Below are 24058 nucleotides of genomic sequence, written 5' to 3'. Positions count from 1 at the left end.
GGAGGAAAAAGGGGAAGAATCACTGCCTAAGGGATAGACAGGTTTGTCTTAGGGAAAACAATGCTAGAGACTTGTGGAAAAAGTTGGAAGCATTGTTCACGTGGTAGAGCCCATGCCTAGAATAGACATTGCCTTGAGTTTAGATCTCAATATAGTTAAAAAAAAAAACCAACCCTGAAAAACTTGCTATTACTGAGCATATTTGTAAGTTTAGGTTAGAATGGGTGTTGAGGTTTGCTCTGTATAAACCCTCTGGTGTGTTCTGGTTGTTACTTGAATTCTTTTTCAAGAATACTTGTGTTACGTGATTTGAAAAAAGGTCATTGATAAGATCTTCAGTTGACTTAAAGTTTGTGATGGCAGACAACTGTTTGCCTTTGTTTTGATTTGACAGGTTTGTTTTTTTTTTTATTGTCCCAGGGGAACATTTTATTGTTGGTTCTCCAGCTGTTTTACTTGTGTTTGAATTAATTCTCCTTTGTGATCTGATGGCAATATTAAATTTCAAATGACATTCTGGCTTTTTAGAAAGTTTTTCTGAAATTCTCAGAATTTTCTTCTGATGACATCAAACTGGCTAACAGTCTAGCACATTTGGCTCAAAATTTATTAGATAAGACATTGAGGACATTTTTCCTATAAAAAACTTATTAAATGCAACACAGGGAAACATCTTTGGAAAGAGTAATTTTTAATCTTCAGTGTCATAATGCTTTCACAATTTTCCAGTAGTGGCAGAATTTTTTTTCAAGAAGTAAATTATTCTTTTTTTAAAATGGCGATTATAAAGATGATGTACTGAGAGGTTACAATTATATACGTCAGCTAAAGAGTACATTTCTTTTTGGACAATGTCACCCTTTCCCCGCTTCCTTCGTTTTTCCCTCCTGTCCCTACCCACAAGTTTTATAGTTCATTTTCAACATAGTGTCCAGTGAGTACCATTGCTGCATTTGTTCACCCTTTGTGAAGTGAATTATTGATAGGTAAATTATTCTCAAAGGTAGCAGTTTGTCATGTAATAATTGTATAAATAGGTTCAAGGATATTTGCCCTGGCTGGGAATGTGGCTTAGTAGTAGAGTGCGCACTGTGGCTCAAGTGGTAGAGTGCTAGCCTTAGCAAAAGAAGCTTAGGGACAGTGCCCAGGCACTGAGTTCAAGCCCCAGGACTGGCCAAAAGAAAAAAAGAAAGGATACTTGCCTTGTTTTCTTTTTATTTTAATAGTTATGGAGGCATTTAAATGTTAAAAGTTTAAGATTCTTTTTCCATTGTAAATGCTCTGAGTTGGACACCATGAATATGTGTGTTTTTAAAAGGATTATTGGCTTTCTGAAGTTTTTGTCTGGTTCCTGTTGATACTTCACAATAAAGAAGCAGTAGCCAGCATTTTCAGAAGTGAATTTGGAAAGACAGTTTGTAAGTTTGAAGACATTAATAATTGCCATGTTGTGCTTTGCTGCAGGTTATATTTCAGTTTTTTTCTGTCATTTGCAGAGTCAGTGATTAGTGTAGTCATCTGTGCAACATCTGTTCAGTGCAATTTGTAGCATTTCTACTTACTTTTTGGACACGATGTTGTGTTTTTGACTGGGTCACTCTGGGCTGTGATCCTCTTGTTTACAACTCTTTGTAGTGGGAATGGCAAGTGCATGTCCCCATTGGTTAAAATGGAGTCTTAACTTTTTGCCTAAACTGCCCTCCGTCTTCAGTCTTAGCCTTCTGGAATAGCTATGGTTACAGGCATGAGCTTTCACACCAAGCAAACTTACAGTATTTCTTTAAAAATGAACCTGTAAAACTGTAACAATTGAAGCAGGCAGAGAAAGAAACACAGGAGGAAAGGACTTGTGTAGAGATACAGAATGTTATTACAGCCTTTTGTACAATTAACATTGTCTTTCTTTTAGTCCAAGTGGAAAGAAGTTCAGAAGCAAACCTCAGTTGGCAAGGTACCTGGGAAATACTGTTGACCTCAGCAGTTTTGACTTCAGAACTGGAAAGATGATGCCTAGTAAATTACAGAAGAACAAACAAAGACTGCGGAACGATTCTCTCAATCAAAATAAGGTTGGTTAATTTATTATATATGCCATTTCCAAATATTTCCAAAAAGTATCCTATGCTGTAATTATACTATTGAAATTTTGGCTGTCGGAATTGTCTTTTGCTTTCATGCTTTTCAACTTGTAAACATGATTTTCCATTATTTGGAAGTATACACATACAGAAAAGGCTTAAGTAAATTCTGCATAGTAGAATATGACATTTCTCTGTCTCTCTTGGACAACATGCATTACACTTTTTGACCTATTGGAACAATTTACAGAAGACTTCTTTGTTATTATTGTCCAGGTTTCTTCCCCCCTCCCCCTTAAGTTTCTACTGCTTTAAAAGGAAAAATTTTAATGTGGCAGGTATCCTTAACACATAGATTTTAACTAGCTTAGAATTTTTCAGGTTCAGAATTTGAAAAAGGGCATTTTTTTGAGTTTTGATAATATTGAGAGCATTGAATTTCAGGCACAATATTCCATGATTAGAGATTTACCATTAGCTCTTAGTTTTACTGAGAAGCTTGGTTGATAGTTTATTGCACAGCACTTTAAACATGTCACATTTGAATTATAATAGTGATTTAATTGTAATAAAGCACCCACTATTGTTATATGGCAAACTTCTTTTCCTCCAAGTGCAACTAAACCTGTGTCACTGCAAGTGACTCATTGACTTGTCCCATCCTTGCAGGTTGTCATGCAGATGATTTCCCTCAGTACTCAGCCAGAAATGGAGGTTGAAGTCTTCGTTACTGATGCAGATGCCCAAGTCAGCTGTTTTAGTAATCTGATTATCAGTTGCGACTTTTTTCATCCCTATGGTTTTTAGAGATCTATGTGTATGTATTTTGACATTGACACTATGTCAAGCTACAAGTATGAAAATAATAGCAGGAATGACTAATACAGTCCTTTTGAGTGCAGTACTGATTTTGGGACCCCAGAGGCTGTGTGGACCCCGAGGCTTTGGACCAGGTAGGCTTGGTTTGGTGAACTGACTACTACCCACTAGCTAATGTGGTCCTAAGCAATTTTCTTTGGTTTAAGACTCAGGCTTTTCATTTGTAGAATAAAGATGCTAAAAAGTTTCCCTTAGCATTACCATTATATAATGGAATTCACATGACAATATAAAATATATGCCAAAATATTGAACTACATTAAATCCTTTTCTGTCTCCCCTTCCCTGAGCTATCATCTGCCTTAGCACTGAGTTACCTTGATTATCAAGCTTAGTGTCCAGTGTAGGAAACTTTCTGACCCAAGCTATTTTCTTTGCAATTTTTCACTTTGTGTGAAAGGTTAAGGTATTTCTACATCATACTTGGAAAAACAGGTATTCAGAATTGGATTTAATAGGTTGTTTCACAGTAGTTCATAAAAATTGGTTTGGAGGTCAGAATGCATTGTTTGCACTTGCCATAAATTATCTGTCACTGGCTTCCATAGGGACATCGGCAGTTAACTTGTTTGGAGAGGCAGCATAGGAAGGGAAGGCTAAATTGCCTTTACATTACTTAATTTTGGAGTTTGGACTAACACTTGTGAAAGTATTTAGAGAAATAAGAGATAATAATGGAAGTAAAAGGAGCTCAAGTTGGCAAAAATAGGATAGGTGATTTCATCTATAAGCTATGATTTCAGTTTAAAGAAACCCCTTTTTGGGAGTAGTTATTATGCCCATAGGTGTGACACTACATGCCTGTAATCCCAGCTACTTGGGAGGCAGAAGTACAAGGAATGAGGTCTGAGGCAAAGTTAGCATGAGACACTATTGAAAAGCATACTAGATGTAAAAAGCTGAGGGCATGGCTCAAGTGGAAGAGCATTTGCCTAGCAAGTACCAGGCCTTCAGTTCTAACTCATCAAAAAACAAAACAAGGGAATATGGCTTAGTGGTAGAGTGCTTACCGAGCATGCATGAAGCCCTGGGTTCGATTCCTTTGCACCACATAAACAGAAAAAGCCACAAGTGGCTCTGTGGCTCAAATGGTAGAGTGCTAGCCTTGAGCAAAAAGAAGCCAGGGACAGTGCTCAGGCCCTGAGTTCAAGCCCCAGGACTGGCAACCTCCCTCCCCCCAATAATCTGTCTATCTAATCTATCTATAAAGTAAAACAGAAAACTAAGATTTATATCTCCTAAGATTTATATCTATATTTTCTTTTTAAAACTAGCCACAGTGCCACATACAGAAAGGTTCCATATATTCACGAAATGAAGAACATTCAGATTACCTTTGTTATCAGACATCAAAGTTTAGCTACGTGTAGTGTAATTTGAAGATTTACTTCCTAACAGTTATGGTTCCCCATTACAAATCCAAACCTAATTCATCTCTAGTTTGTGTACACCTTTCTGCTCTAGTTTCGCTGGACCACTCATCCTGCAGCATGGCATGTGCTTTCAAGATTCTGCTTGCTTATGTGCTGTTTCCTCTGCTTGGAATGCGCTTCCCCTTCCCCTCCATCTGGCGATCTACTCATCCAAGGCCCAGCTCCACTCTCTCCATGTCTGGGACGCCTATCCTGCATTCTCCAGGCAGCAGCAGCCCTCCCATAATGCTCCCTATTGCTTTGCCATTGTGTCTGTGACTGTCTGCTTCAGCTAGACTGTGAGCTCCTTGAGGGCAGGGCCATGTCTTTTTTTGTCTGTGAGTTACAGTTTTGTACATGTGGTCCAAAACCAAGTTCATGGTAAGTACTTTAATAAATGCTGCTAGATGTTTAACTCTACCTCTTTTAGAGTCATGTAGTGGTGATAAACATTTATTTAATAAATGAATATGCCATACAGTATTTTGAAATGCCTTTTATTTTTATTTTCTGACTTTATTGGTGAAGATTTGGGGACCTGGTCCAGTTTTTTTTTTTATCTTGATGTATTTAAGTACTCACACTGTAGAAATTTGTGTTTTTAAAAAGCTCTCTTCTGAGGTATTAGTGACTTAATAATTCTAGCTTCTCAGGAGGCTAAGATCTGAGAATCAGTGTTAGAAGTCAACTCAGGCAAGAAAGTTCATAAGACTCTTATCTCCAATTAACCACCAAAAAACCCAGTCAAAACAGAACAGCTGGAAATGGAGCTGTGGCTCAAGTGAAAGAGTGCCAGCCTTGAATGAAGAAGCTAATGAAGAAGCCGCCCAAGGTCCTAAGTTCTAGCTCCAGTACCGATACTAAAAAAAAGAAAAAAGAAAAGCTCACTTTTGGAATAACAACAACACTAAGTATTTCTGTTAGGCAGAAAATATATTTGTGACTTTTTCTTACTTTTTAAATGATAGTATAAATATGAAAAAAGCTGGAAGATTTAAAGCAATGGAAATTGGAGTGTTTTCCTATTTAATTGTAAGTCTGCTGAAAGTATATTACTGTGATTTATTGAGTGACATTTTAAAGATTACAGAAATAGAAGACAAAATAATATTTGATACAGGCTCAATTCCAATTTTTATTGAGTATAAGTTATCTTAATGTAACTTCTGTGCCAAAGGTAAGATTATTGGTGATAAATATTTCAACTGTGTTTAGAAAGATAGCTTAGGATATCTTTGCAAAAATATTTTAAAATTACTTTAGGTTGACAGTAGGGTGGAGAGGGCTTTGTCTTGCAAATAATATGCACTGCTAATTGTTACTACTTATTTCTACTTGTCTCAAACTCAGTCTTACCCTTACCCTAAAAATCAATTCCATTCTTGATTACACTATACTTTATTGATTTCCTTGTCACTGCCATAACCAACCACTCAGCTTTCTCATAGTCAAAGCAGAGTTGAACTCAGACAATTGAGCGGAGATCTTACATTAGGATAATGGAAAAATAAACCACAGAAAGATTTGTAAGCCATCATCAGTCAGAATTGAACTTGAAGCCAGCAACATTCTTAGAGCTCACTGCTAGGAAGGTATTTCAGAACCACACAGCTCCTGGAACTCCAGTGATGATGCAGTTCCCCGAGCCACAGCTACCAGTGGCTGTAGAATGCTTGATATGTCTGGTATGACTGAAAACCTAAATGTTTATTATTTTTATAAGTTTAAATAACCATATTTGACAGTACACTCCAACAAAAGCTAGATTTCAAATGTCTAGATAGGCTTAGACTTTTCAAAGAAGAGATATTCAAAGTTCTGGAGAAATGACTCAGCATTTCAAGGAGAACAGAGCAGAGACAAGTGGATAGTTTCTAAACGAACTTAATTGGAAGCAGTTTATAATTAGAAGAAATAGTGATTCTGAAAGCAAAGTATGTTCAGATAGCTTATTTTATTTTATTTTTGCTGGTTATAGCCTTGAACTTTGGTCCTGACTGAACTTTTGCTCAAGGCTAGTACTCTACCACTTGAGCCATTGTACCACTTCTGGCTTTTTCTGTGATTAATTGGAAATAAGAGTCTCACAGACTTTCTTACCTGGCTTTGAACTGTGATCCTCAAATCTCAAATCTCAGCCTCCTAAGTAGCTAGGATTACAGGCAGTAGCCACTGGTGCCTAGCTAACTTACCTTGTTTTTGTTTTTGTTTTTTTTAACTGTAATTTGTAATGTTTTATATTGGAAAACATCAAAGTGAATTCCTTTTGTTTCTAGCTCTTAATATCAAAATTATATAAATTAAACCTACAAAGCTAATAAAATTCAAATTCCCTAACTTATATAACTTATGATATATTTTTTCCATTGCTTATAATAAATACAGTATAGAACAAGTTATTTCAAATTTGACTTGACAGTTCTAATACTATTGACTGACATAGTTCCGTCATCACATTTATCTATGCACATTTGACAGATTTGGAAGTAAAGAGCATCGTATTTTTTTGCATGGGATCTGCTGTAAAGTCTGCCATTATTCACTTCTCATAAATCGTCCTGGGTTAAGATGCATAGTGTATTATCATGCTTATAAGTACAGACTTAGATTCTGTATGACTTGTATCCTAAGTTCTCAGCTATGCTTAGAAGGTGCCTGGTTTATGTATTTGCACAAAATATTTAAGTGATTGAGAGAGGGGGCTAGACTAGTATGTACAAGGTGGTAGTTTCCACTACAACATAAAAGCATACTCTCATTGCCTTTCGAATAACAGAACTTTAGAGAAGGGAATGTCTTCAAGGGACAGTGTCATTTCAGTAAGGCCAGCAATTGGAAGTCATATTTAAGAAAACACTGAGGTTGTAGAAATGTCTGCTAATCAGTTAGGAAAACATATATCATGTTAGTATTGAGACTAGAATGATAAGGTTGTGAGGATTAAACTTCAGATTATTACTATAATGGCTCATAGCTAGAATTTGAAAACTATACAAGTAATCAGTGTGCATCATTTTAGTACATTTGCTTTAGGAGACTTTATAATACATACTTGTGTGTACTAAACAAAACTTTTAGCTGAAGTACAAATATTTAGAAGTGGATGAAAAGTACTACAGGGATGAATAATGGATGATTTGTGATCTGGAGACAAGCACATTTAGTTGATCTGAATAAACAGGGTTGGGAGGTGGAATGGGATTCATTTGGGTAGAATTTTGGCTAGAATTGTGTGCACAAATCATTCTTAGAACAACTACGACCAATGTGAGCCCCACAAATACTGACTTTATTCTTGGCCTTGATTTTCAGACTCCTATATGGTGATTTATAACCACACTGTTCATTATAGTACAGGCTCCAGAGGAGAAGAGTTGAACATTTGGCTAAAGTTTGATTATTTAAGGTTTATTAGTATCCAAGGTTATTAGCTGTTTATTTCTAAGATACAGATTATTATTATTTACCACTTACCCCTTCTGTACAACTTATCTAACAGCTTACTGTCAGCATCCTATTATTTGACCATACACTTTGTACTTTCCTTTGAGATATTAATCTCCATACCAGTCTTCTTTGTCTAGAACCACTGTGCTAGAATTTAGGTTACTTTCTTTCCTAACCATACAAGATAAAGCTATTGTGGTATGTTACAGTGAGAGGATCTAAAATTTGTGATTCATAATTGAACCCTTCTGGACATTAGTTCTTTTTTTTCTGTCTCTTTCCCTCCCTCTTTCCTTCCCTCCTCTCTCTTTCTCTCCCTTCCTTCCCTTCCCTTCCCTTCCCTTCCCTCCTTCCTTCCTTCCTTCCTTCCTTCCTTCCTTCCTTCCTTCCTTCCTTCCTTCCTTCCTTCCTTCCTTCCTTCTTTCCTCCCTCCCTCCCTCCTTCCCTCCCTCCCTCCCTCCCTCCCTTCCCTTCTCCCTCCCTCCCCTCTTCTCCCTCCTCCCCTCCTGTCCCCTCCCTTCCTTCCTTCCTTCTCTCTCTTGCCTTCTTTCTTTTGGTGTTGGTTCTGGGGCTTGAACTTGGGGGCCTAGGTGCTGTCCCTGATTTTTTTTTGCTAACACTCTTACCATTTGAGCCATCACCACCACTTCACTTCCAGCTTTTGTTTTGTTTTGTTTTGTAGGTTTATTACAGGTAAGAGCCTCATGGACTTTGCTGCCTGGAATGGCTTTGAATCTCAATCCTTAGATCTCAAACTCCTGAGTAGATTTACAGGTGTGAGCCTCCAGTTGCCAGCCAGTGTTTTTTATCCAGTATACAGTTTGTTTTGATGTGTTAGTCTTGTTTGTAGTTTGATTTGATAGATTATTTTTCCATTCATAATACAACAGTGTATGTTTTATGACTTTGCTAAAACCACCATTTGTAGTTTGGGTTATTTTCCTACTGGTTGCTTTTGTAAGGTTGATTGATTCAGAGGAAGTTACTGGCCAAGTTTGTCTTTAAGTGTAATTTAACATTACATAGTAATAGATGGAACAAGTCTAGAGAGTTTCTTTGCCATTGATGAGCTGGAGGTAGATAATACATATAACTGCATTCTTGGCTTAATAATTTTGGCATGGATCATACACATTTAATTATCTAGTTATTTAACACCTGTAAGTTTAAGGAGACAAATACAGAGCTTGCACAACATAGGACCTAACGTCATAGCATTTTACACATCTCCAGAAGTTCTAAAACACATTCTGTGTGCTTAGGTATGATTTATTATTATTTTTAATCCTGGGCTTGAACTCGGGGCCTGTTGTCTGCCCCAGAACCTGTTTTTTTTTGGTTAAGATTCTATCACTTGATCCAAAGCAGAATTCCTGTTGCTGTCAAGTTGGCTGGTTGAGAATAATTTCTTTGATATGATAATAGGTTTATCATAATATTGGGGCTTTATGTGTGTTTACTGATAGTTTTTGAGACTTGGATATCATACAGTAGTAAAAGGTAGATTTGGGGATATTATTTTCTCATATTATGGCTTTGATAAGATTTAGTTTGAAGCTCAGGTTTCTCTTTTTTGAAGTCTTTGTTTCATGGAATTTTATAAGTCCTGAGCAGCTTTCCTAACTTTGTAGGTTCTAGGTCTGTGAGAATATTAAATCCTACAGAAAAGCTTTGATGTGACTATTTGAAATCTTGCTAAGAAAAGTCATTTTTACAACATATAGTGGTAAATCCTTAGAGTTCAGATTGGTATGTGAAGGTGTGGTGTGGATATTTCCAGTGAAAAAGTGATTTGAAATACTGGATTGAGAAAATGAACACATCTCAACAATAGTTCTCACAAACTTTGGAAAATTAGTTTTTGCTGGCTTTCCATATGATATGGTAACAACTCAAAGAAGTTCAGAGATTTGAGGGACATAAAATGTCTTATTCTACTCACTTATATAAACAAGGGTTTTCAGTGTTATATCTATAAAAAAGAATGCTAAGAATAGAATTAATGCTAAACTCTTGTCGCAGTGTAAGAGCATGAAGTTGCTTAAATTAAAAAAAAATTTTCCCCACAAGCTGGTGCAGTTTGTTTACCTGTAATCTGAGGTACTTTGGAGGCTCAAGCAGGAGTACCACTGGAATCCAGCATCAGGGGCAGAAGGGACACCTTTTCAGTTACCCACATTCATGTATCTTTTCATTTTCTATTTTATGTTTAATACAACCATTAACATTTTCAGTAGAACATTATTATTATTTTTTTTTTGGCCAGTCCTGGGCCTTGGACTCAGGGCCTGAGTGAGCATTGTCCCTGGCTTCTTTTTGCTCAAGGCTAGCACTCTGCCACTTGAACCACAGCGCCACTTCTGGCCATTTTCTATACATGTGGTGCTCAGGAATCGAACCCAGGACCTCATGTATAGGAGGCAAGCACTCTTGCCACCAGGCCATATCCCCAGCCCCTCAGTAGAACATTCTGGGAGGCTTACATACTAGGAATTGTAATAAACCAGAAAATGTGACAATACATAAAGCTTTTGAAACTTAAAATAGGAAGGAACTGAAAATGAAATTTTTAACTCAAGAAGAAGAAGGAATAAATGAAATTTTAGCTACTCAGGATGTGACGTGTAAGAATTGGAGGTAAAGCAATACAAATTTGGAGAAGCCTGGGAGCCAGCGAGCTTCTCGCAGGCTCAAGATCAACCATACTATATAGGAAAAGAAAAATAAAAACAGCCTCTGAAGAATTTACCATGTGTAAGTTCAGATTCTGTTACATTTAAAGTAATAGAACAATTTATTATTAAAGTGTCATGTCAGTAAGGTACTTGTGGTCAATACATTCTTTGTAAGTTTATTAAGTAAAATAGATGGTCCTGATCTCCACTTTAAAATGGAGATATATTTTCAAAATTCTCTCCCAAGGTAGGAATATAAAAGATCTTTGACAAGCACTTGTCTATGATACATGCTTTCATTTACCTGTAAGCCATTCTGTAACCAGGTTCGATGAAGTCCTCAGAATCACTGTTACCAGTTGTTTTTACATTTTTAGCTTTTATGGAAGGTTAAGGAAGAATGAAGCACTTCAAATGTGCTTCCTATTCATTGTGTCATTGGCTTTCTTTTTACATTTTTTGTAGGTTCAACACTGGGATGATTGTTTCCTCATTAACTGATGTCATTTCTGACTATGGCTATATATAATGTTAATTGATTTTTCACCGTGTGTGTGTGTGTGTGTGTGTGTGTATGTGTGTATGTGTGTGTGTGTGTGTGTCTGTGCATGTGGTGGTCTTAGGGCTTGAACTTAGGGGCCTGGGTGCTGTTCATCCTTGCTGTCTTGTCTTGTCTTTTTTTACTAGGACTCTACCTCTTGAGCCACTGCTACATGTCCAACTTTTAAAAATTTTTTAAGTTTATTAGAGATGAGTCTCAAGGACTTTCTTGCCCGGGCTGGCTTCGAACTGTGATCTTTAGATCTCAGGTTCCTGGGTAGCTAGGATTATAGGAGTGAGCCACTGGGTTCCCAGCTTAAAGTTAATTTTTAACTTTATTTTTAACTTCCTCAACAACTAAAGGGATAGGTTATTTGCTCAAGCATGTAAACACTTTGAGACAAGTACACATATGAATCTGAAATTCATTTAAGTTTTGATTAGAGGGCCAGCCTGTTCAATGGGATTTGACAAACTTTTGAAACTTAATTCTAATGTTACGATGTATTTGCCCTTTTAATTCTGTATATAAAAACTTAGGCTTCACTCTTTTTAATATATAGATTTGAAAGAATCTATTCCATACTTGAATATGGGAACACTTACAATCCTGTCCAGTGTAAGAATGCTTGCTTTTAAACTCCTAAGTTTGTGGCAGATTGGTAGTTTAGAAAAACTCAGCCAGGGGCCAGGCCTGCATTAACAGTGACTGGCTGGCAGTCTACTGGGGGTGGGGGGGGTGGGGGGGGTGGCGCTAGTAGTAATATAATTTATTGGTTTTGTGACTGCTTCTGGGAAAACCTGTTAGTCTAACTTTTAGATTACTCGGCTTTACACGATACAGTTTTGGAACACAACATTAATTAGTAAAAAATGAGTTGTTTAGCTTATCTCCAGTTGAAAAGAGAAAAGACCGTAAATTCCTGAATAGGCTCAGGGCCTGGAGCAGTGCACTCTTGAATGCCTTTTCTGGGCCACTGGGGAACAAATGGTCTCATAGGCCACAGAAGTTATTGTGTATTTGGGATATTTTAGCCAGCCCCTCCCCCTTCTTTACTGCTCTCAGTTCATTTTAATGTGAGAAGTCAACATTAGTCATTATAACAGCAGTAGTTTTACAAGTTCTGTATTTCCTTCCAGTCTTTGGATTTGGGATTCATAGGATAGTTAGACCCTTCTGCCTCCGTTTTTTCTTTGTAACACGAATAAGCTAATGACTGATGCTGTTTGCTCATACAAACAGCTACAATATACTTGTGTGCCAGTAGATGTTCTAGTACACGTGAAGCATATTCTTCCTCATTACCAAACAAAAAGGTTAAAAAAACAAGCAAAGTATTGTTAATGAGGCATACTCATATGATTATACTTAGTGCCAGAAACAGTCTCCCTTAGGCATTTATATGTTAAGCCTCTACAGGATTGAGTGTTGCTGACTTCTGGCCTCAGATTGCTGAGTATTGATGATTTCTAACCTCAGATTGCTAAGTGTCATAAATCAGACATTCCCAAACCTTTGCATCACAGAATTACCAGGGAAGCTTTTAAACGTGCTTGGAGCTCATATTTTAGAGGTGACGTTCTTAGGTGGTTATTTTGCAGCTTGTTAAATCTGCAGATTCATGAGTTATTTCTTGTGAAGCTAGCAGGACAATATTGAAGTCAACTGAGATGACTATCTCAAAGGTAAGCATATATATATGTATATATATATGGGGAGAAAATTAAGATAATGAAATGATACAAATGCCCATTGTGCATAGCAAGGGGACAGGTTGTAGGAAGAGAGAAAGGGGTAAAGATCCCATTAATAGTGGATCCAAATAATATTGTAACAAGTTCTGGAAAATATTCTTTAAGCAGTGACCACAAACTATGCCAGTAGGTCCCAGTTAGGTAATTGAATTGTGAGGAATGTTGAGCACCCATGACTGATCACTTCTGGCCGGTTGTTGTCAAACTAAGTCCAACCCAGCATGTATACATCTTTCAGTGTTTTCAAGAAGCTGGAATTGTAGGTTTTGTATGATGATTCCAGATCTTTAGCTATTGGCTTAATTTACTAGAAGCATTAAAAGTTGAATCTATTGCTGACAGGTAATTTACCTGCCACTAGGGCAGCCTCTGGGAGTATGGAAGTTGATGTTTCAGTTTCTGTCTGGAAGTAGCAGTAAACACAAAGGCTCATCAAATATTTCAGAAATTAGTCATGTATACTCTGCCAAAATGATCAAGTATATATTGTTTTCATTAAGTGTACACATCAAAACAGTTGAAATTGGGCTTTCTCCCTATTCTTTTTGTTGAGTGTTGCAAAGGAGGTTAATTACAATTTTATGCCACATTTGTCCTCACTACAGTGCAAGTTATATTTTATTCTCTGGTTGCTAAATAGGTTACATAGCTTTCTAAAGCTATTTTAAATCTCATGTAAAGGCATTAAATGTGTTATATCTTTAAAAATAAGGAAAACAAATTAGCCTATTGGGGCTAGAAGTGTTTCATGCTGGGGGGGGTGTTGGTTTTGGAATATATTATGCCTATGGAAAGAAATTTCTGAGCAGGGGATGGCATCCAAGTCTGCAAATGCAGTTCATTTGGGTTTCCTGCACACTTTGTTACATGTAGCAAGAAGCAATTTTATACAATATTTTTTAGTGAACCTGCACTTTGATTGCAGCATGTCACATGAAACTAGGTGTGAAATTTCTCATTATGGTGTCACTGGTACTGAAAACATTCTAAATTTTGAGATTAGACATGTTCAACCTGTGCCTCCTTATTTCATCACATTGTTCTAAATTGAGTTTTGTTTTCCAGAATTAGTAATTTCACTTTTATATCAAAAGAAATTTATAGGATTTTATGTATAGGCTCTTAACTCCTGAAAGTCCTTAGCTTGCTAATCAAGTTCATTACAAATTTTATAGAGAGAATTTGCTTAAATTTGAAGCACGTTAAAAACTTTGCACTTGTTATCAGACAATTTCATATATGTATGTCTTGTGTCATGAAGTGTTTAAAGTGTACGTGTGTGTGTGTCTATCGGTAGTGGGATTTGAACCCAGAACCTGGTGCTGCCCCTGAGCTCTTTAGCCCAAGGCCAGCACTCTATCACTTTGAGCCCCAGTGCCACTCCCAGATTTCTGGTGGTTAATTGGAGATAAGAGTCTACTGACATTTCTACCCAGTCTGTCATTGAACTGCAATCCTTGGCTTTCAACTTCCTGAGTAGCTAGGATTACAGGCATGAGCCACCTGTGCTTGCCTAAAATGTACAGTCAGTGTTTAAATTATTGAGACAAAATGAGAATTTTGGAGTAGTCTGGTTCAAAATAATAAATTTTGGACTAGAAAAGGAATTCATCCGATTATGTTTACATGTAATATTTATTAATGAAAACACTTATATTCACAGGGTAAACCAGACTTGAATACAACATTGCCAATTAGACAAACAGCATCAATATTCAAACAACCCGTAACCAAAGTCACGAACCATCCTAATAATAAAGTGAAATCAGACCCACAGCGAATGAATGAACAGCCACGTCAGGTATGGATCAAATTCAATTTTATTTTTCAGAAAATTCTAGTATTTTTAACAGACATATTCAAATAAATTTTAATCAAAATGGAATACTTGAAAAATGTTTTATGTGTTAGGGTGTTATGAATATAAGATTAGGTGAAATGTGTTGATAAAAAATTAAAAATAAAAAGATCTACTAATATGGACTATGACTTCATGTTTTTTGTACAGTATTAAACATCAGATGATTCTCCTAGTTTTTTTTTTTAAAGGTTATCTTGTCTAGGGATGGTATTTCCATTTGAAGCAAGTGGTTTGTGTTACTTATTTTAAAAAATATCTTCTGTCATTTGGAAACTACTTTTCTTTCATTTTTCTTTGGTTCTGATTTCTTATTTCATGAAATGTGTCCCTACTCCTTTTTAAAATAGATTAGAAAAATTTCGCCAGTATGCTATCATCCTGTGAGTTCTATGTTGTTTTTTTTAAATAAGCTCAGTGCATTTTTTTCTCCTTTATTGGTTCAAACTATATTTCACCGGACTCTTTTTCTTAGAAAAAGTGTTATCTGAACCTGCTGTTAAATAATACCACAGAGACAGGGGTGGGAGACTTGACAAATGTTAAAACTTCCACAAAATGTTGCCTGTTGACTTTGGAATTGTGAGAAGCTGAGAGGAAGGTCATGAAGTTTTCGTAATAATTAGGGTGAACAAGTGAAGGGAGAAACATCTACTTATTTTTTTCTTCTCCTTTCTCTGCCTCCTACCTAAGGATTTGAAACACTGACTAATGTGCAGCAGTCATCTTTGCTCATGTATTCCCTTCCTAGGCATCTCGCTGCCCCCTTTCATTGAGTTTTGATTTTCCTTAGTCCTTTCTTCAATTGTCTCTTCTCCAGATTTCATAAGGAATTGGGCTGAAACTTTCAGACAGTTGCTCTAGAACAAAGTACATAAAGAAATACAGTTCCCACATCCTCTGTAGTGTTTTTTCCTCTTCAGGTGAGCCAGGAAAACAGAAGATATTTGGAGCCACATTGAATCCGCCTCTTGCTCTAGATGTCTCAAGACTTGAAGTTCTAAACTTGCTTTACTGTTGGTCCCCAAGAGATTCAACAGGGGCCATGTAAGTGTATCACATCCAATATAAAGATGGGTACTTGCATGTGTCTTAAGGCTCTTGTCAACATTTAGGTTTTCTTCTGCCTGTACAGCTTTCAGTGTGATGCTTTTCCCTTGTATTTTGGTACTATACCCAAAATGATCACCAAATTGCTGGTCGTTTTAGTATATTCATTTCAACAAGGGAGGAAATCTATCATCTTGACCTCTATCCTCCTTTGATAAAACCATTTACTGGTTGTATTCTTTCTCATTTACCTTCTAGAGTCTTGAACATCTTGTCCTTTGGTTTTTTTGGTGATTGAAAAATTGCTTCTTTATCAAGTGTTTTAATTAGGAATAATTTTGAAAAGATGTACTTGGGTAAAGTAATTTTCTTCAGAAATCCCAAAATGTAAAGTTAGAATATAATCTTTAGTAAAACTGTTCTTACATTGGAAATTTGAGTTGTCTTCTGAGAACTGGTAGTATTTAATAGATTTTAGCCTCTCCTTTGTGAAGCCATACTCAGTGTAGTCTCTAAACCCACAGGCTTGCTTAAAGAATGGTCAATTATAAATGCTTGTTATTTTAACATTATTTTTAGGTGCAGAAACATTGTTTTTGTACCTAAATTCAGTCATAGATCTTTCTTCATACCATCACTAGAAGTGTAAGTATCTATAGAAATATTAACCTAGTATTTTAGTCAGTTTGTGCGTATGTACATAGACCCCTATATGAATTATAATTCATGTTTCTATTTTAGATCTACCCTTAAATGTGGTTGATATTCCATGAATATTGCTTGCATTTCTTACAAAGCATTAATCACTTTATTTTGTAGGAGTGATGTGAGCAATTTTTTTCTTATCTGTTCTAAATTTTTCTTGATAAAGAAAGCAAGTGATATCACCTAAAAACCTTGCAGAGATTAGCAGTTAAGGGAACCTTGACAAACATGGGTCATTCTCAGCTCCCTACTTCCCATAAAACTTTGATTCTAACCAACTTGTCTCCTCAATCTTTGCTTGTTCTTTGTTTTGCTTTATTGAAAGCCAGTGATGAATGCATTTATATCTTCCACTTTATAATAGATTTTTCCCTTTGATTTTGTTTACTAATCTTCCTTCCAAAAGATAAGAAACTTCCTACTATTCCTTCCCAGAAATCAGCCTTTGCTTTTAGAATAAATGGTTAATAATATATTAGAAGAAACTTTCCAGATGGAAAATAAATTTTACAACCATATAATATATTAATAGACATTGTTTGATATTTGTAACATACTTCATTTTAGTTCCTGTAACCCCCCAAAATTTATTTTCTCCTAATCTCTGAGTTATTTTTAGTATAATCTTATTCTTGTGTACTTATGATTGAGATGCAGATCAACTTAACCACAGAATACATGGAGGATATTATATTCCTTCTCCCCAGATAGAAAAATTGGTTTCCTGGGTAAAGAAAATACATAATGTGTCCCATTCTACTAATAAGTATTACTTTCAGGCATGTTTGGGAGATGCCTTGTACAAAGCACCAAATAACTAGTACATTACAAGTGCCATGAATTTATGAGAAAGGCATTGTTACTTTAGTAGGAATTTGGGGGTAAGCTTTAGAGAAGATAAGGGACATATCCTGGGCTTTGAAGATTGAGTAGTATTTAAGAAAGAAAATGGGGGCTGGGGATATAGCCTAGTGGCAAGAGTGCCTGCCTCGGATACACGAGGCCCTAGGTTCGATTCCCCAGCACCACATATACAGAAAATGGCCAGAAGCGGCGCTGTGGCTCAAGTGGCAGAGTGCTAGCCTTGAGCGGGAAGAAGCCAGGGACAGTGCTCAGGCCCTGAGTCCAAGGCCCAGGACTGGCCAAAAAAAAAAAAAAAAAAAGAAAGAAAATGGAAGCTAGAGAATACAGCAGTTGAGTCAATTTCACAAAGTTGATATTTGAGAACAGGCAAAGAATGAGGACATAAGTTGGTTAGAAATAAGGGTTTTATGGGAGATAGTGGGAGCTGAAAATTGCTGTCCTTAAAAATTGAATGGACAAGTTTCAGTTCTTAAATTACTTGAACTGCTTTGGTCTTAGGTGCTATGACTAACCTCTGCCTCTGAATCATTGTATGAGTGGGTGGTGGTGGTGGTAGTGGGGTGTGTGTGTGTGTGTGTGTGTGTGTGTGTGTCTTAGTCTTAGATTTCTTCCATTCTCTTTTTTTCCCTCAGTCTTCCTCCTTGATTCTTCTTTTCTCTGTCCACTTTTTAAAACTTTTTGGGGTTTCCCAGGGTATCAGTGCATCCTTCTCTGGGTGTTGCCTTATTCATCCTCATTACCACCCATAGGTTATTGATTCTCATCTACGTTGTTACCCTGAACTTCATGTTGCTTGTACCAGTTCGTGCCTAGATTGTTCACTTGAAAGTTCCACCAGCACCTCTCATTTATCTTACTTAACTCTTAATATCCTATAAACTCTTAATATCCTATAAGCCTACTTACTTCTTTGGGCTATATTTCATTTAAATACCTACTTTTGGTTCCAGCCAGAAATTCTTGGTTATTCTTATCTTTTACCCTAAACATCTCAGCCAATGACTGCCGAATGCTTATCTTGCTCATTTGCTACGCCATCTCTCTGCTTCCTGTCTTCCTCAGTCTTTATATTATAGTCAAGAAGCTCTTCTGACATGAAAGTTTTATAGTATTATTCTGCTGAAAATTCTTGGTGCTTTGCTACTAGTTACTCATTTTTTGAGGCATGATCTTACTATGTAGTGAAGGCTGTTCTTGAATTCATGAGTCTACTGCTTCAGCCTCCCAATTGAGGCGATTAAAGGTGTGACCTGCCACTCCTGGCTTGTTAAGTTTTTAGGGTAAATTCGGAGCCCCTTAACATGGCTTACAAAACCCTTGATTTAGTTTTCATTACTTTTCTGCCCTCATTTTCTTGTCTTGTTCTTTACTCATAATATTTAGAACTTTGTTTTCAGATTTTTGAATATGCTGTTCATCTTTCTCATCCTTATATACCCTGGTCATATTCTTGCTGTTCCTTTTCCAGCTGGTTGTTTCAGAATCATTTCTGTCAAATTTAAATGTCACTACATTTGATTAATCAAATTTGGGTTTAGAGACCCTCTTTCTTCTTTTCTGATTATAACTTTATTGTAGCTATTCATTGCTTTATCTACAGCCTGTCATATGACAGTCCTTCATATGAATTTCTTGAATTATTTGATCGAATGAATTGAGTCATTCAAGTATCATCTTTTGAGCTTTCAGCCTATGCCAGACACTTTGAACAAAGTCATGCCATGTCATGCCATGTAGTGTGATGTGGAGAGAGGAAAATTAGATAATAAAGTATGTACTATCGTTAATAAACCCAATGAAGACAGCAGACAAGTGAGAGAATATATGGTCTTCAAAAGTAGAGGGGTACAGGGGAGGGGGACATTCCAGACAGAGGTTGTATTCCTTAGTCTGTTTTATGTGTTGTAGCATGACTGACTTAGCGCTAGTTTATTGAAGAAAAATCTTGTTGATAGTTAAGACATTAATGATAAAGCTTGTTTTATTTGGTCATGAAATGGTTGACAAAATTTACTGACTGATCAGCTGTGTCTTGTGAAGACTCTTAAAATTACCAGAATGGTGTAATTGACAGGAATATGGACATATTAAAAGCTTAGTATTACAAAAAATAGTGAGATATGAATTTGAATTAGGAAATGTATATTGTTAAGTAATCATTGGATATCTCGGTAGCAAAAAATGATGGTTCGGAACCTATGGGAGAAAAATCAGTTTTGATGTATTAGCTTATCATTGTTTATGGAGGAAGAAAGAACTATAGCTGAAACATTATGTATGAACTTTTAAAAAAGTATGCATAGCTTATTATGTACATCTAATATATTTTTTCAACTGTTTTAAAATATGACAACTATCTTGTGTAAGGAATCCATGAATTTTTTCTAAAAACCAGAAATACAGATGAAAAAAAAAGAATATTAAAACTGATTTTTAACAAAGTAGTTTATGTCTACATTTTGTCTTTTAGTCCCATTCACAAAAGCATTATTGTTAATTCTTGTCATTTCTCTTTAAAAGTAACTCCATTTTTCTAAATAATTAACTTACTAGGCTATACTCTTACTTATTAATTTTAAGCATTATTTCTTGAGTTCCCACAGTGGTAGATTAACACAGTTTTCTTTCCGCATTCATTCAGAGAGTCAGGGTTTTAAGTAAACAGATTAAATGAGGTTTACATTATGAATATTCATGGGCAGGGCAAGTGATGCCATCTTACTCCTTTCCCTCAAAATTCTCACAGCTCAGGCTGGTTTGAAGCTTGAAGTCCTCCTGCGGGGACTTCCAGAGGGCTAGGGTCATAGTGTACACCAACACGCCTGGCTTGTTCTTGTTGTTCTAGTCATTGTTTTCTACATTTTCTATATCATTGTAATTTATCTCTCTCCGTTCAGAATTTCTGCTACATGCTTATTTTTTTCTCTTTCTCTTTCTCTCTCTCTGTGTCTCTGTCTCTGTCTCTCTCATGCTAGTACTAGAGTTTGAACTCTGGGCCTGGGCTCTGACCTGAGCCTCTTTGTACTCAAGGCTAGTGCTCTACCAATTGAGTCACAGTGCTGCTTCCAGTTTTTGAGTGGTTAATTGGAGATAAGAGTCTTGGGGACTTTCTCATAGGGAAAATGTTTTTATGTGTGAAAGTGCGTTTGTGACCCTTTCGCTGTTCCTTTGATCTGCTTGCATGTTAGTCTTTTCTGGGTATTTTATTGGCTTGTGTATTCTTTCATAAAACTACACTTTTTAACTTACTATTGCTATATCAAAAACTTCCTTCTCCCTTCTCCACTTCTCCCCTCTTTTCCCCTGCACTTCCCCTTTCTCTTTCTTTCCCTTCCCCTTTTGAGGATTTATAACCTGATTTTAATTCTAGTGGTTACTTAATGATGTTTTAAATAATACATATGCATTTGTATTTTGTGCTTTATTGGTATTAAACAAGAAATAATACCCATTAGTGACCTACTATAAAAATTTAGGAATTTAATTTAGACTATTACATTTAGTTTCAAAAAGCTTTTCTGAAAGGTCTCTTCTTATGAGCAACTAATGAAAAGCCTGTCTATTAGAAATCAAAATTCCTCTAGTTGAGTGGGTTTTGAATAACTGATTCACTTATTCAACAGCATCTACTGGTGATGACATGACAGAAGTTGCATAGACAAAGAAGTTAGACCCGCACCATGCCCTTAAGAAACTTTCAGTGTCGTTAGGAAAGTGAAACACTGAACAAATAATTCCAAGTGTGCTGACAAGTGACAAGTATGTAGGAGGAAGACTGTGCTGCAGTATGTGTATGTGCCTAATACCAATAAAATATCTCTCCAAACTTTTTTACAAAGCAGCAGCATATGAAAAACAATTAATTTTTAATCTTCAAGTGGTTGTGTGTGTTGAAATTTAATACGCCTCTTTATATGTACAATGCATCTTGTTCAGAGTTCCTCCTCCCAACATTCTCCCTCCTACCTCCATCTTTCCATTTCCCTACCAGTTACATCAAGTTCCCACTGCCTTTTTCACATACATACATTGACTATTATGACTGTATTTGTTCACTGTTCCTTTTACCATTCATCTACCCTGCCCCCCTCATACTAGAACTCCATTCAAAACTTGTGTAAGTTTCCCAGTGTTCATTTTGTTAATTGTATGTTAGTTTTTCAAAGACTTTACACTGTGGTGTTTTACTCTTACATATACTTTGCTCTAGTCAGTTTGATGACTATATATGCATATATCCTGTGTATTTTTATGGGAGTTTGTATTTTGAGCTTAACAACCACATATGAGAGAAAACCCACATGAGTAATTTAAGCATGGTGAATGAGAGTCTTATTCTATAACTGTACCTTTCAGACATTTGACAAGCATTATGTGCCAGTGTGTGAGTTAAGAGAGTATTTGTGGTCGGGTGCTTGTGGCTCATGCTAGCTTCTTAGGAGGGTGAGATCTGAGGATCACGATTGGAAGCCAGCCCAGGCAGAACACTCACAATTAACCACTGAAGAACCAGAAGTGGGGCCTGGGAATACGGCCTAGTGGCAAGAGTGCTTGCCTTATATACCTGAAGCCCTAGATTCGATTCCTCAGTACCATATAATATAGAAAAGGCCAGAAGTGGCACCGTGGCTCAAGTGGTAGAGTGCTAGCCTTCAGCAAAAAGAAGCCAGGGACAGTGCTCAGGCCCTGAGTTCAAGCCCTAGGACTGGCAAAAACAAAAAACAAAAACAGCAACAAAAAACCACCAAAAACCCAGAAGTGAAGCTGTGGCTCAAGTGGTAGAACACTAGCCTTGAGCACAAATAGGCTCAGGGACAGTGCCAAGACCCTGAGTTCAAGCCCCATAACTGGAAAAAAAAAAGTATATTCCTGACATAGTTTAGACACAACTACAGCAGATAATTACAGTTTCTTTGTCTTTATGAACTCTGATGTTTGCCTTTTGCTTTCTTTGTCCTTTCTCTTTATCCTTTTTTTTTGCCTTAACAGATCACATTATACTTTGTACATCACATGCATGAATCAAGCTTTGCTTTGCTTTACATCATAATTTTCTTGTAATTTTCTAGTTCTTCTAGAACACTATGACAAATGAAAGGTTGTACATGTTGCTCCTTTGATGTTTGCAGCTCATCTTATTTGAGTTTTTGTTGACCATAACTGGACACCTCAGGTACTACATGGGGCTGTTTTAAGCAGAGCGGTTTATTTGTTTTGTTTTTATTGCCAGTCCTGGGGCCTGAGCACTGTCCCTGGCTTCTTTTTGCTCAAGGCTAGCACTCTATCTCTTGAGCCACAGCGCCACTTCCGGCTTTTTTCTATATATTTGGTGCTGAGGAATTGAACCCAGGGCTTCATGTATACGAGGTGAGCACTTTTACTACTAGGCCATATTCCCAGCCCCAAGCAGAGTGGTTTATAAGAGGCCTGGTGTGGGGACAGTGTTATTAGCAGGGCAGCAGAATCCTTACTTCTGTGAAGGGAGACACCTTCCCAGGTAGAAGGAAGACATTTCTAGAGATTCAGGATATTTTAGCCCCTGATGTTTCTTGTCAGTGGAGTCACTTACTATAGGCTTCATGGTTTAGGGCTAATATTTAGCATATGGTCTCTAAAGCTAACAAAGGGAAACGAGTTTGGCCATAGAGGAATTTTTAGTCTTTGTTTCATTATTGACCTCAGCATGTCAGTGCTAAAGTATGGTTAGTGTACTTTTCTTCTAATGGAAATCATATTTTCAAAAGGGAAAGCAAATGCATTTCAAGATGATTGATAAGTGTTGAAATAAGTTGTACTTTTTGTGGGGTTCTATTTTTCCTCTGGAGTTTTAGCTTAGAAGTAGCCAAGCTTAATGATAACTGTGTACTAAGAAGTTGTGAACATTAACGTGTTCTTCTCTGCAGTGTGTTTTACATTATTGCTGTACCTGTACTTGAACACTTCAAGTCATTCCTTTGGGCTGGAACTTTTCTCAGTAGTATGTTATAGATTGATATATGTGCATGATCCCTATTCGTCTGGCAAATAAGACTGTTTCTAATAATATCTTACATAATTTTCTTTCTAACTTATGAGTTGTAATGTAGAGTTTCACATTTTAAATATTGGGAGCTCTGCATCTTCCAACAGAAAATAGTATAATGGTTCTAGTATCTCAGAACAGCCTATAAGAGATCAAATAATCTGAATTGTGTCCAAATTATTAAAAATAATTACTGCTTCTAGCCATGTTTCTATCAGGAAATACATTGAATTTCAATGGTAAGACACATTTCTCCAGTTCTGCTTTATTTTACTTACCAGTAACTGGGCCTCCTCCTACTGCTTACTTGGCTGGATCAAAGGAGATACTAAGGTCAGGCTACATAGGTGAGTCTCACAAAGCCCTTAAAGGAGGAGCGGGGTTAGGGGTTCTCTTTAAGGTTGAGAAAGCAACTCACACACAGTACAGTGGTGGTATATATCAGTGGAGGACTCTCCTGATAGCTGGGTCCCTGCTAATTGTAAATATTTTCTCTCCCCCCTCTCTCTCTCTCTCTCTCTCTCTCTCTCTCTCTCTCTCTCTCTGTCTGTCTCAACTCTTGTTCTTGTTTCTCCCTCTCTCCCCTAAGACCCAAGGATGTTTAGCAATGACCAGAGACATTTTTTTGTTGTTACAACTGGGATTATGCTATTGACATCTAACGGGTATAGACTAAGGAAGCTGCTCAATATTTGCCACAGTGTATATACTGCCAGGATTGAAGAACACTGCTTTAAGACTATTAGGACTGCTTAGGGCTTTTTTTTTTTCCC

General features: G+C 36.7%; 1 protein-coding gene across 2 annotated transcripts in view; it reads left to right on the top strand.

Annotated features, from left to right (window-relative positions):
- Positions 1-24058, top strand: part of Mbd2 (methyl-CpG binding domain protein 2) — a 57148-nt gene that overhangs the window by 15785 nt on the left and 17305 nt on the right. The window contains exons 2-4 of one of the 2 annotated variants that reach the window (XM_048363064.1): positions 1910-2069; positions 14450-14587; positions 15568-15964. In XM_048363064.1, coding sequence (XP_048219021.1) covers positions 1910-2069; positions 14450-14587; positions 15568-15606 — 337 coding nt within the window. In that variant the 3' untranslated portion in view covers positions 15607-15964. Of the gene's footprint in view, positions 1-1909; positions 2070-14449; positions 14588-15567; positions 15965-24058 lie in introns of those variants that run through there. The other variant, XM_048363062.1, reaches the window with a different exon arrangement.

The sequence above is a fragment of the Perognathus longimembris genome, chromosome 15 (assembly GCF_023159225.1).
Source record: "Perognathus longimembris pacificus isolate PPM17 chromosome 15, ASM2315922v1, whole genome shotgun sequence".
Lineage (NCBI taxonomy): Eukaryota > Metazoa > Chordata > Mammalia > Rodentia > Heteromyidae > Perognathus > Perognathus longimembris.
Note: the sequence above shows the minus strand (reverse complement) of the source record. Positions and strands in the feature narration are given on the sequence as shown.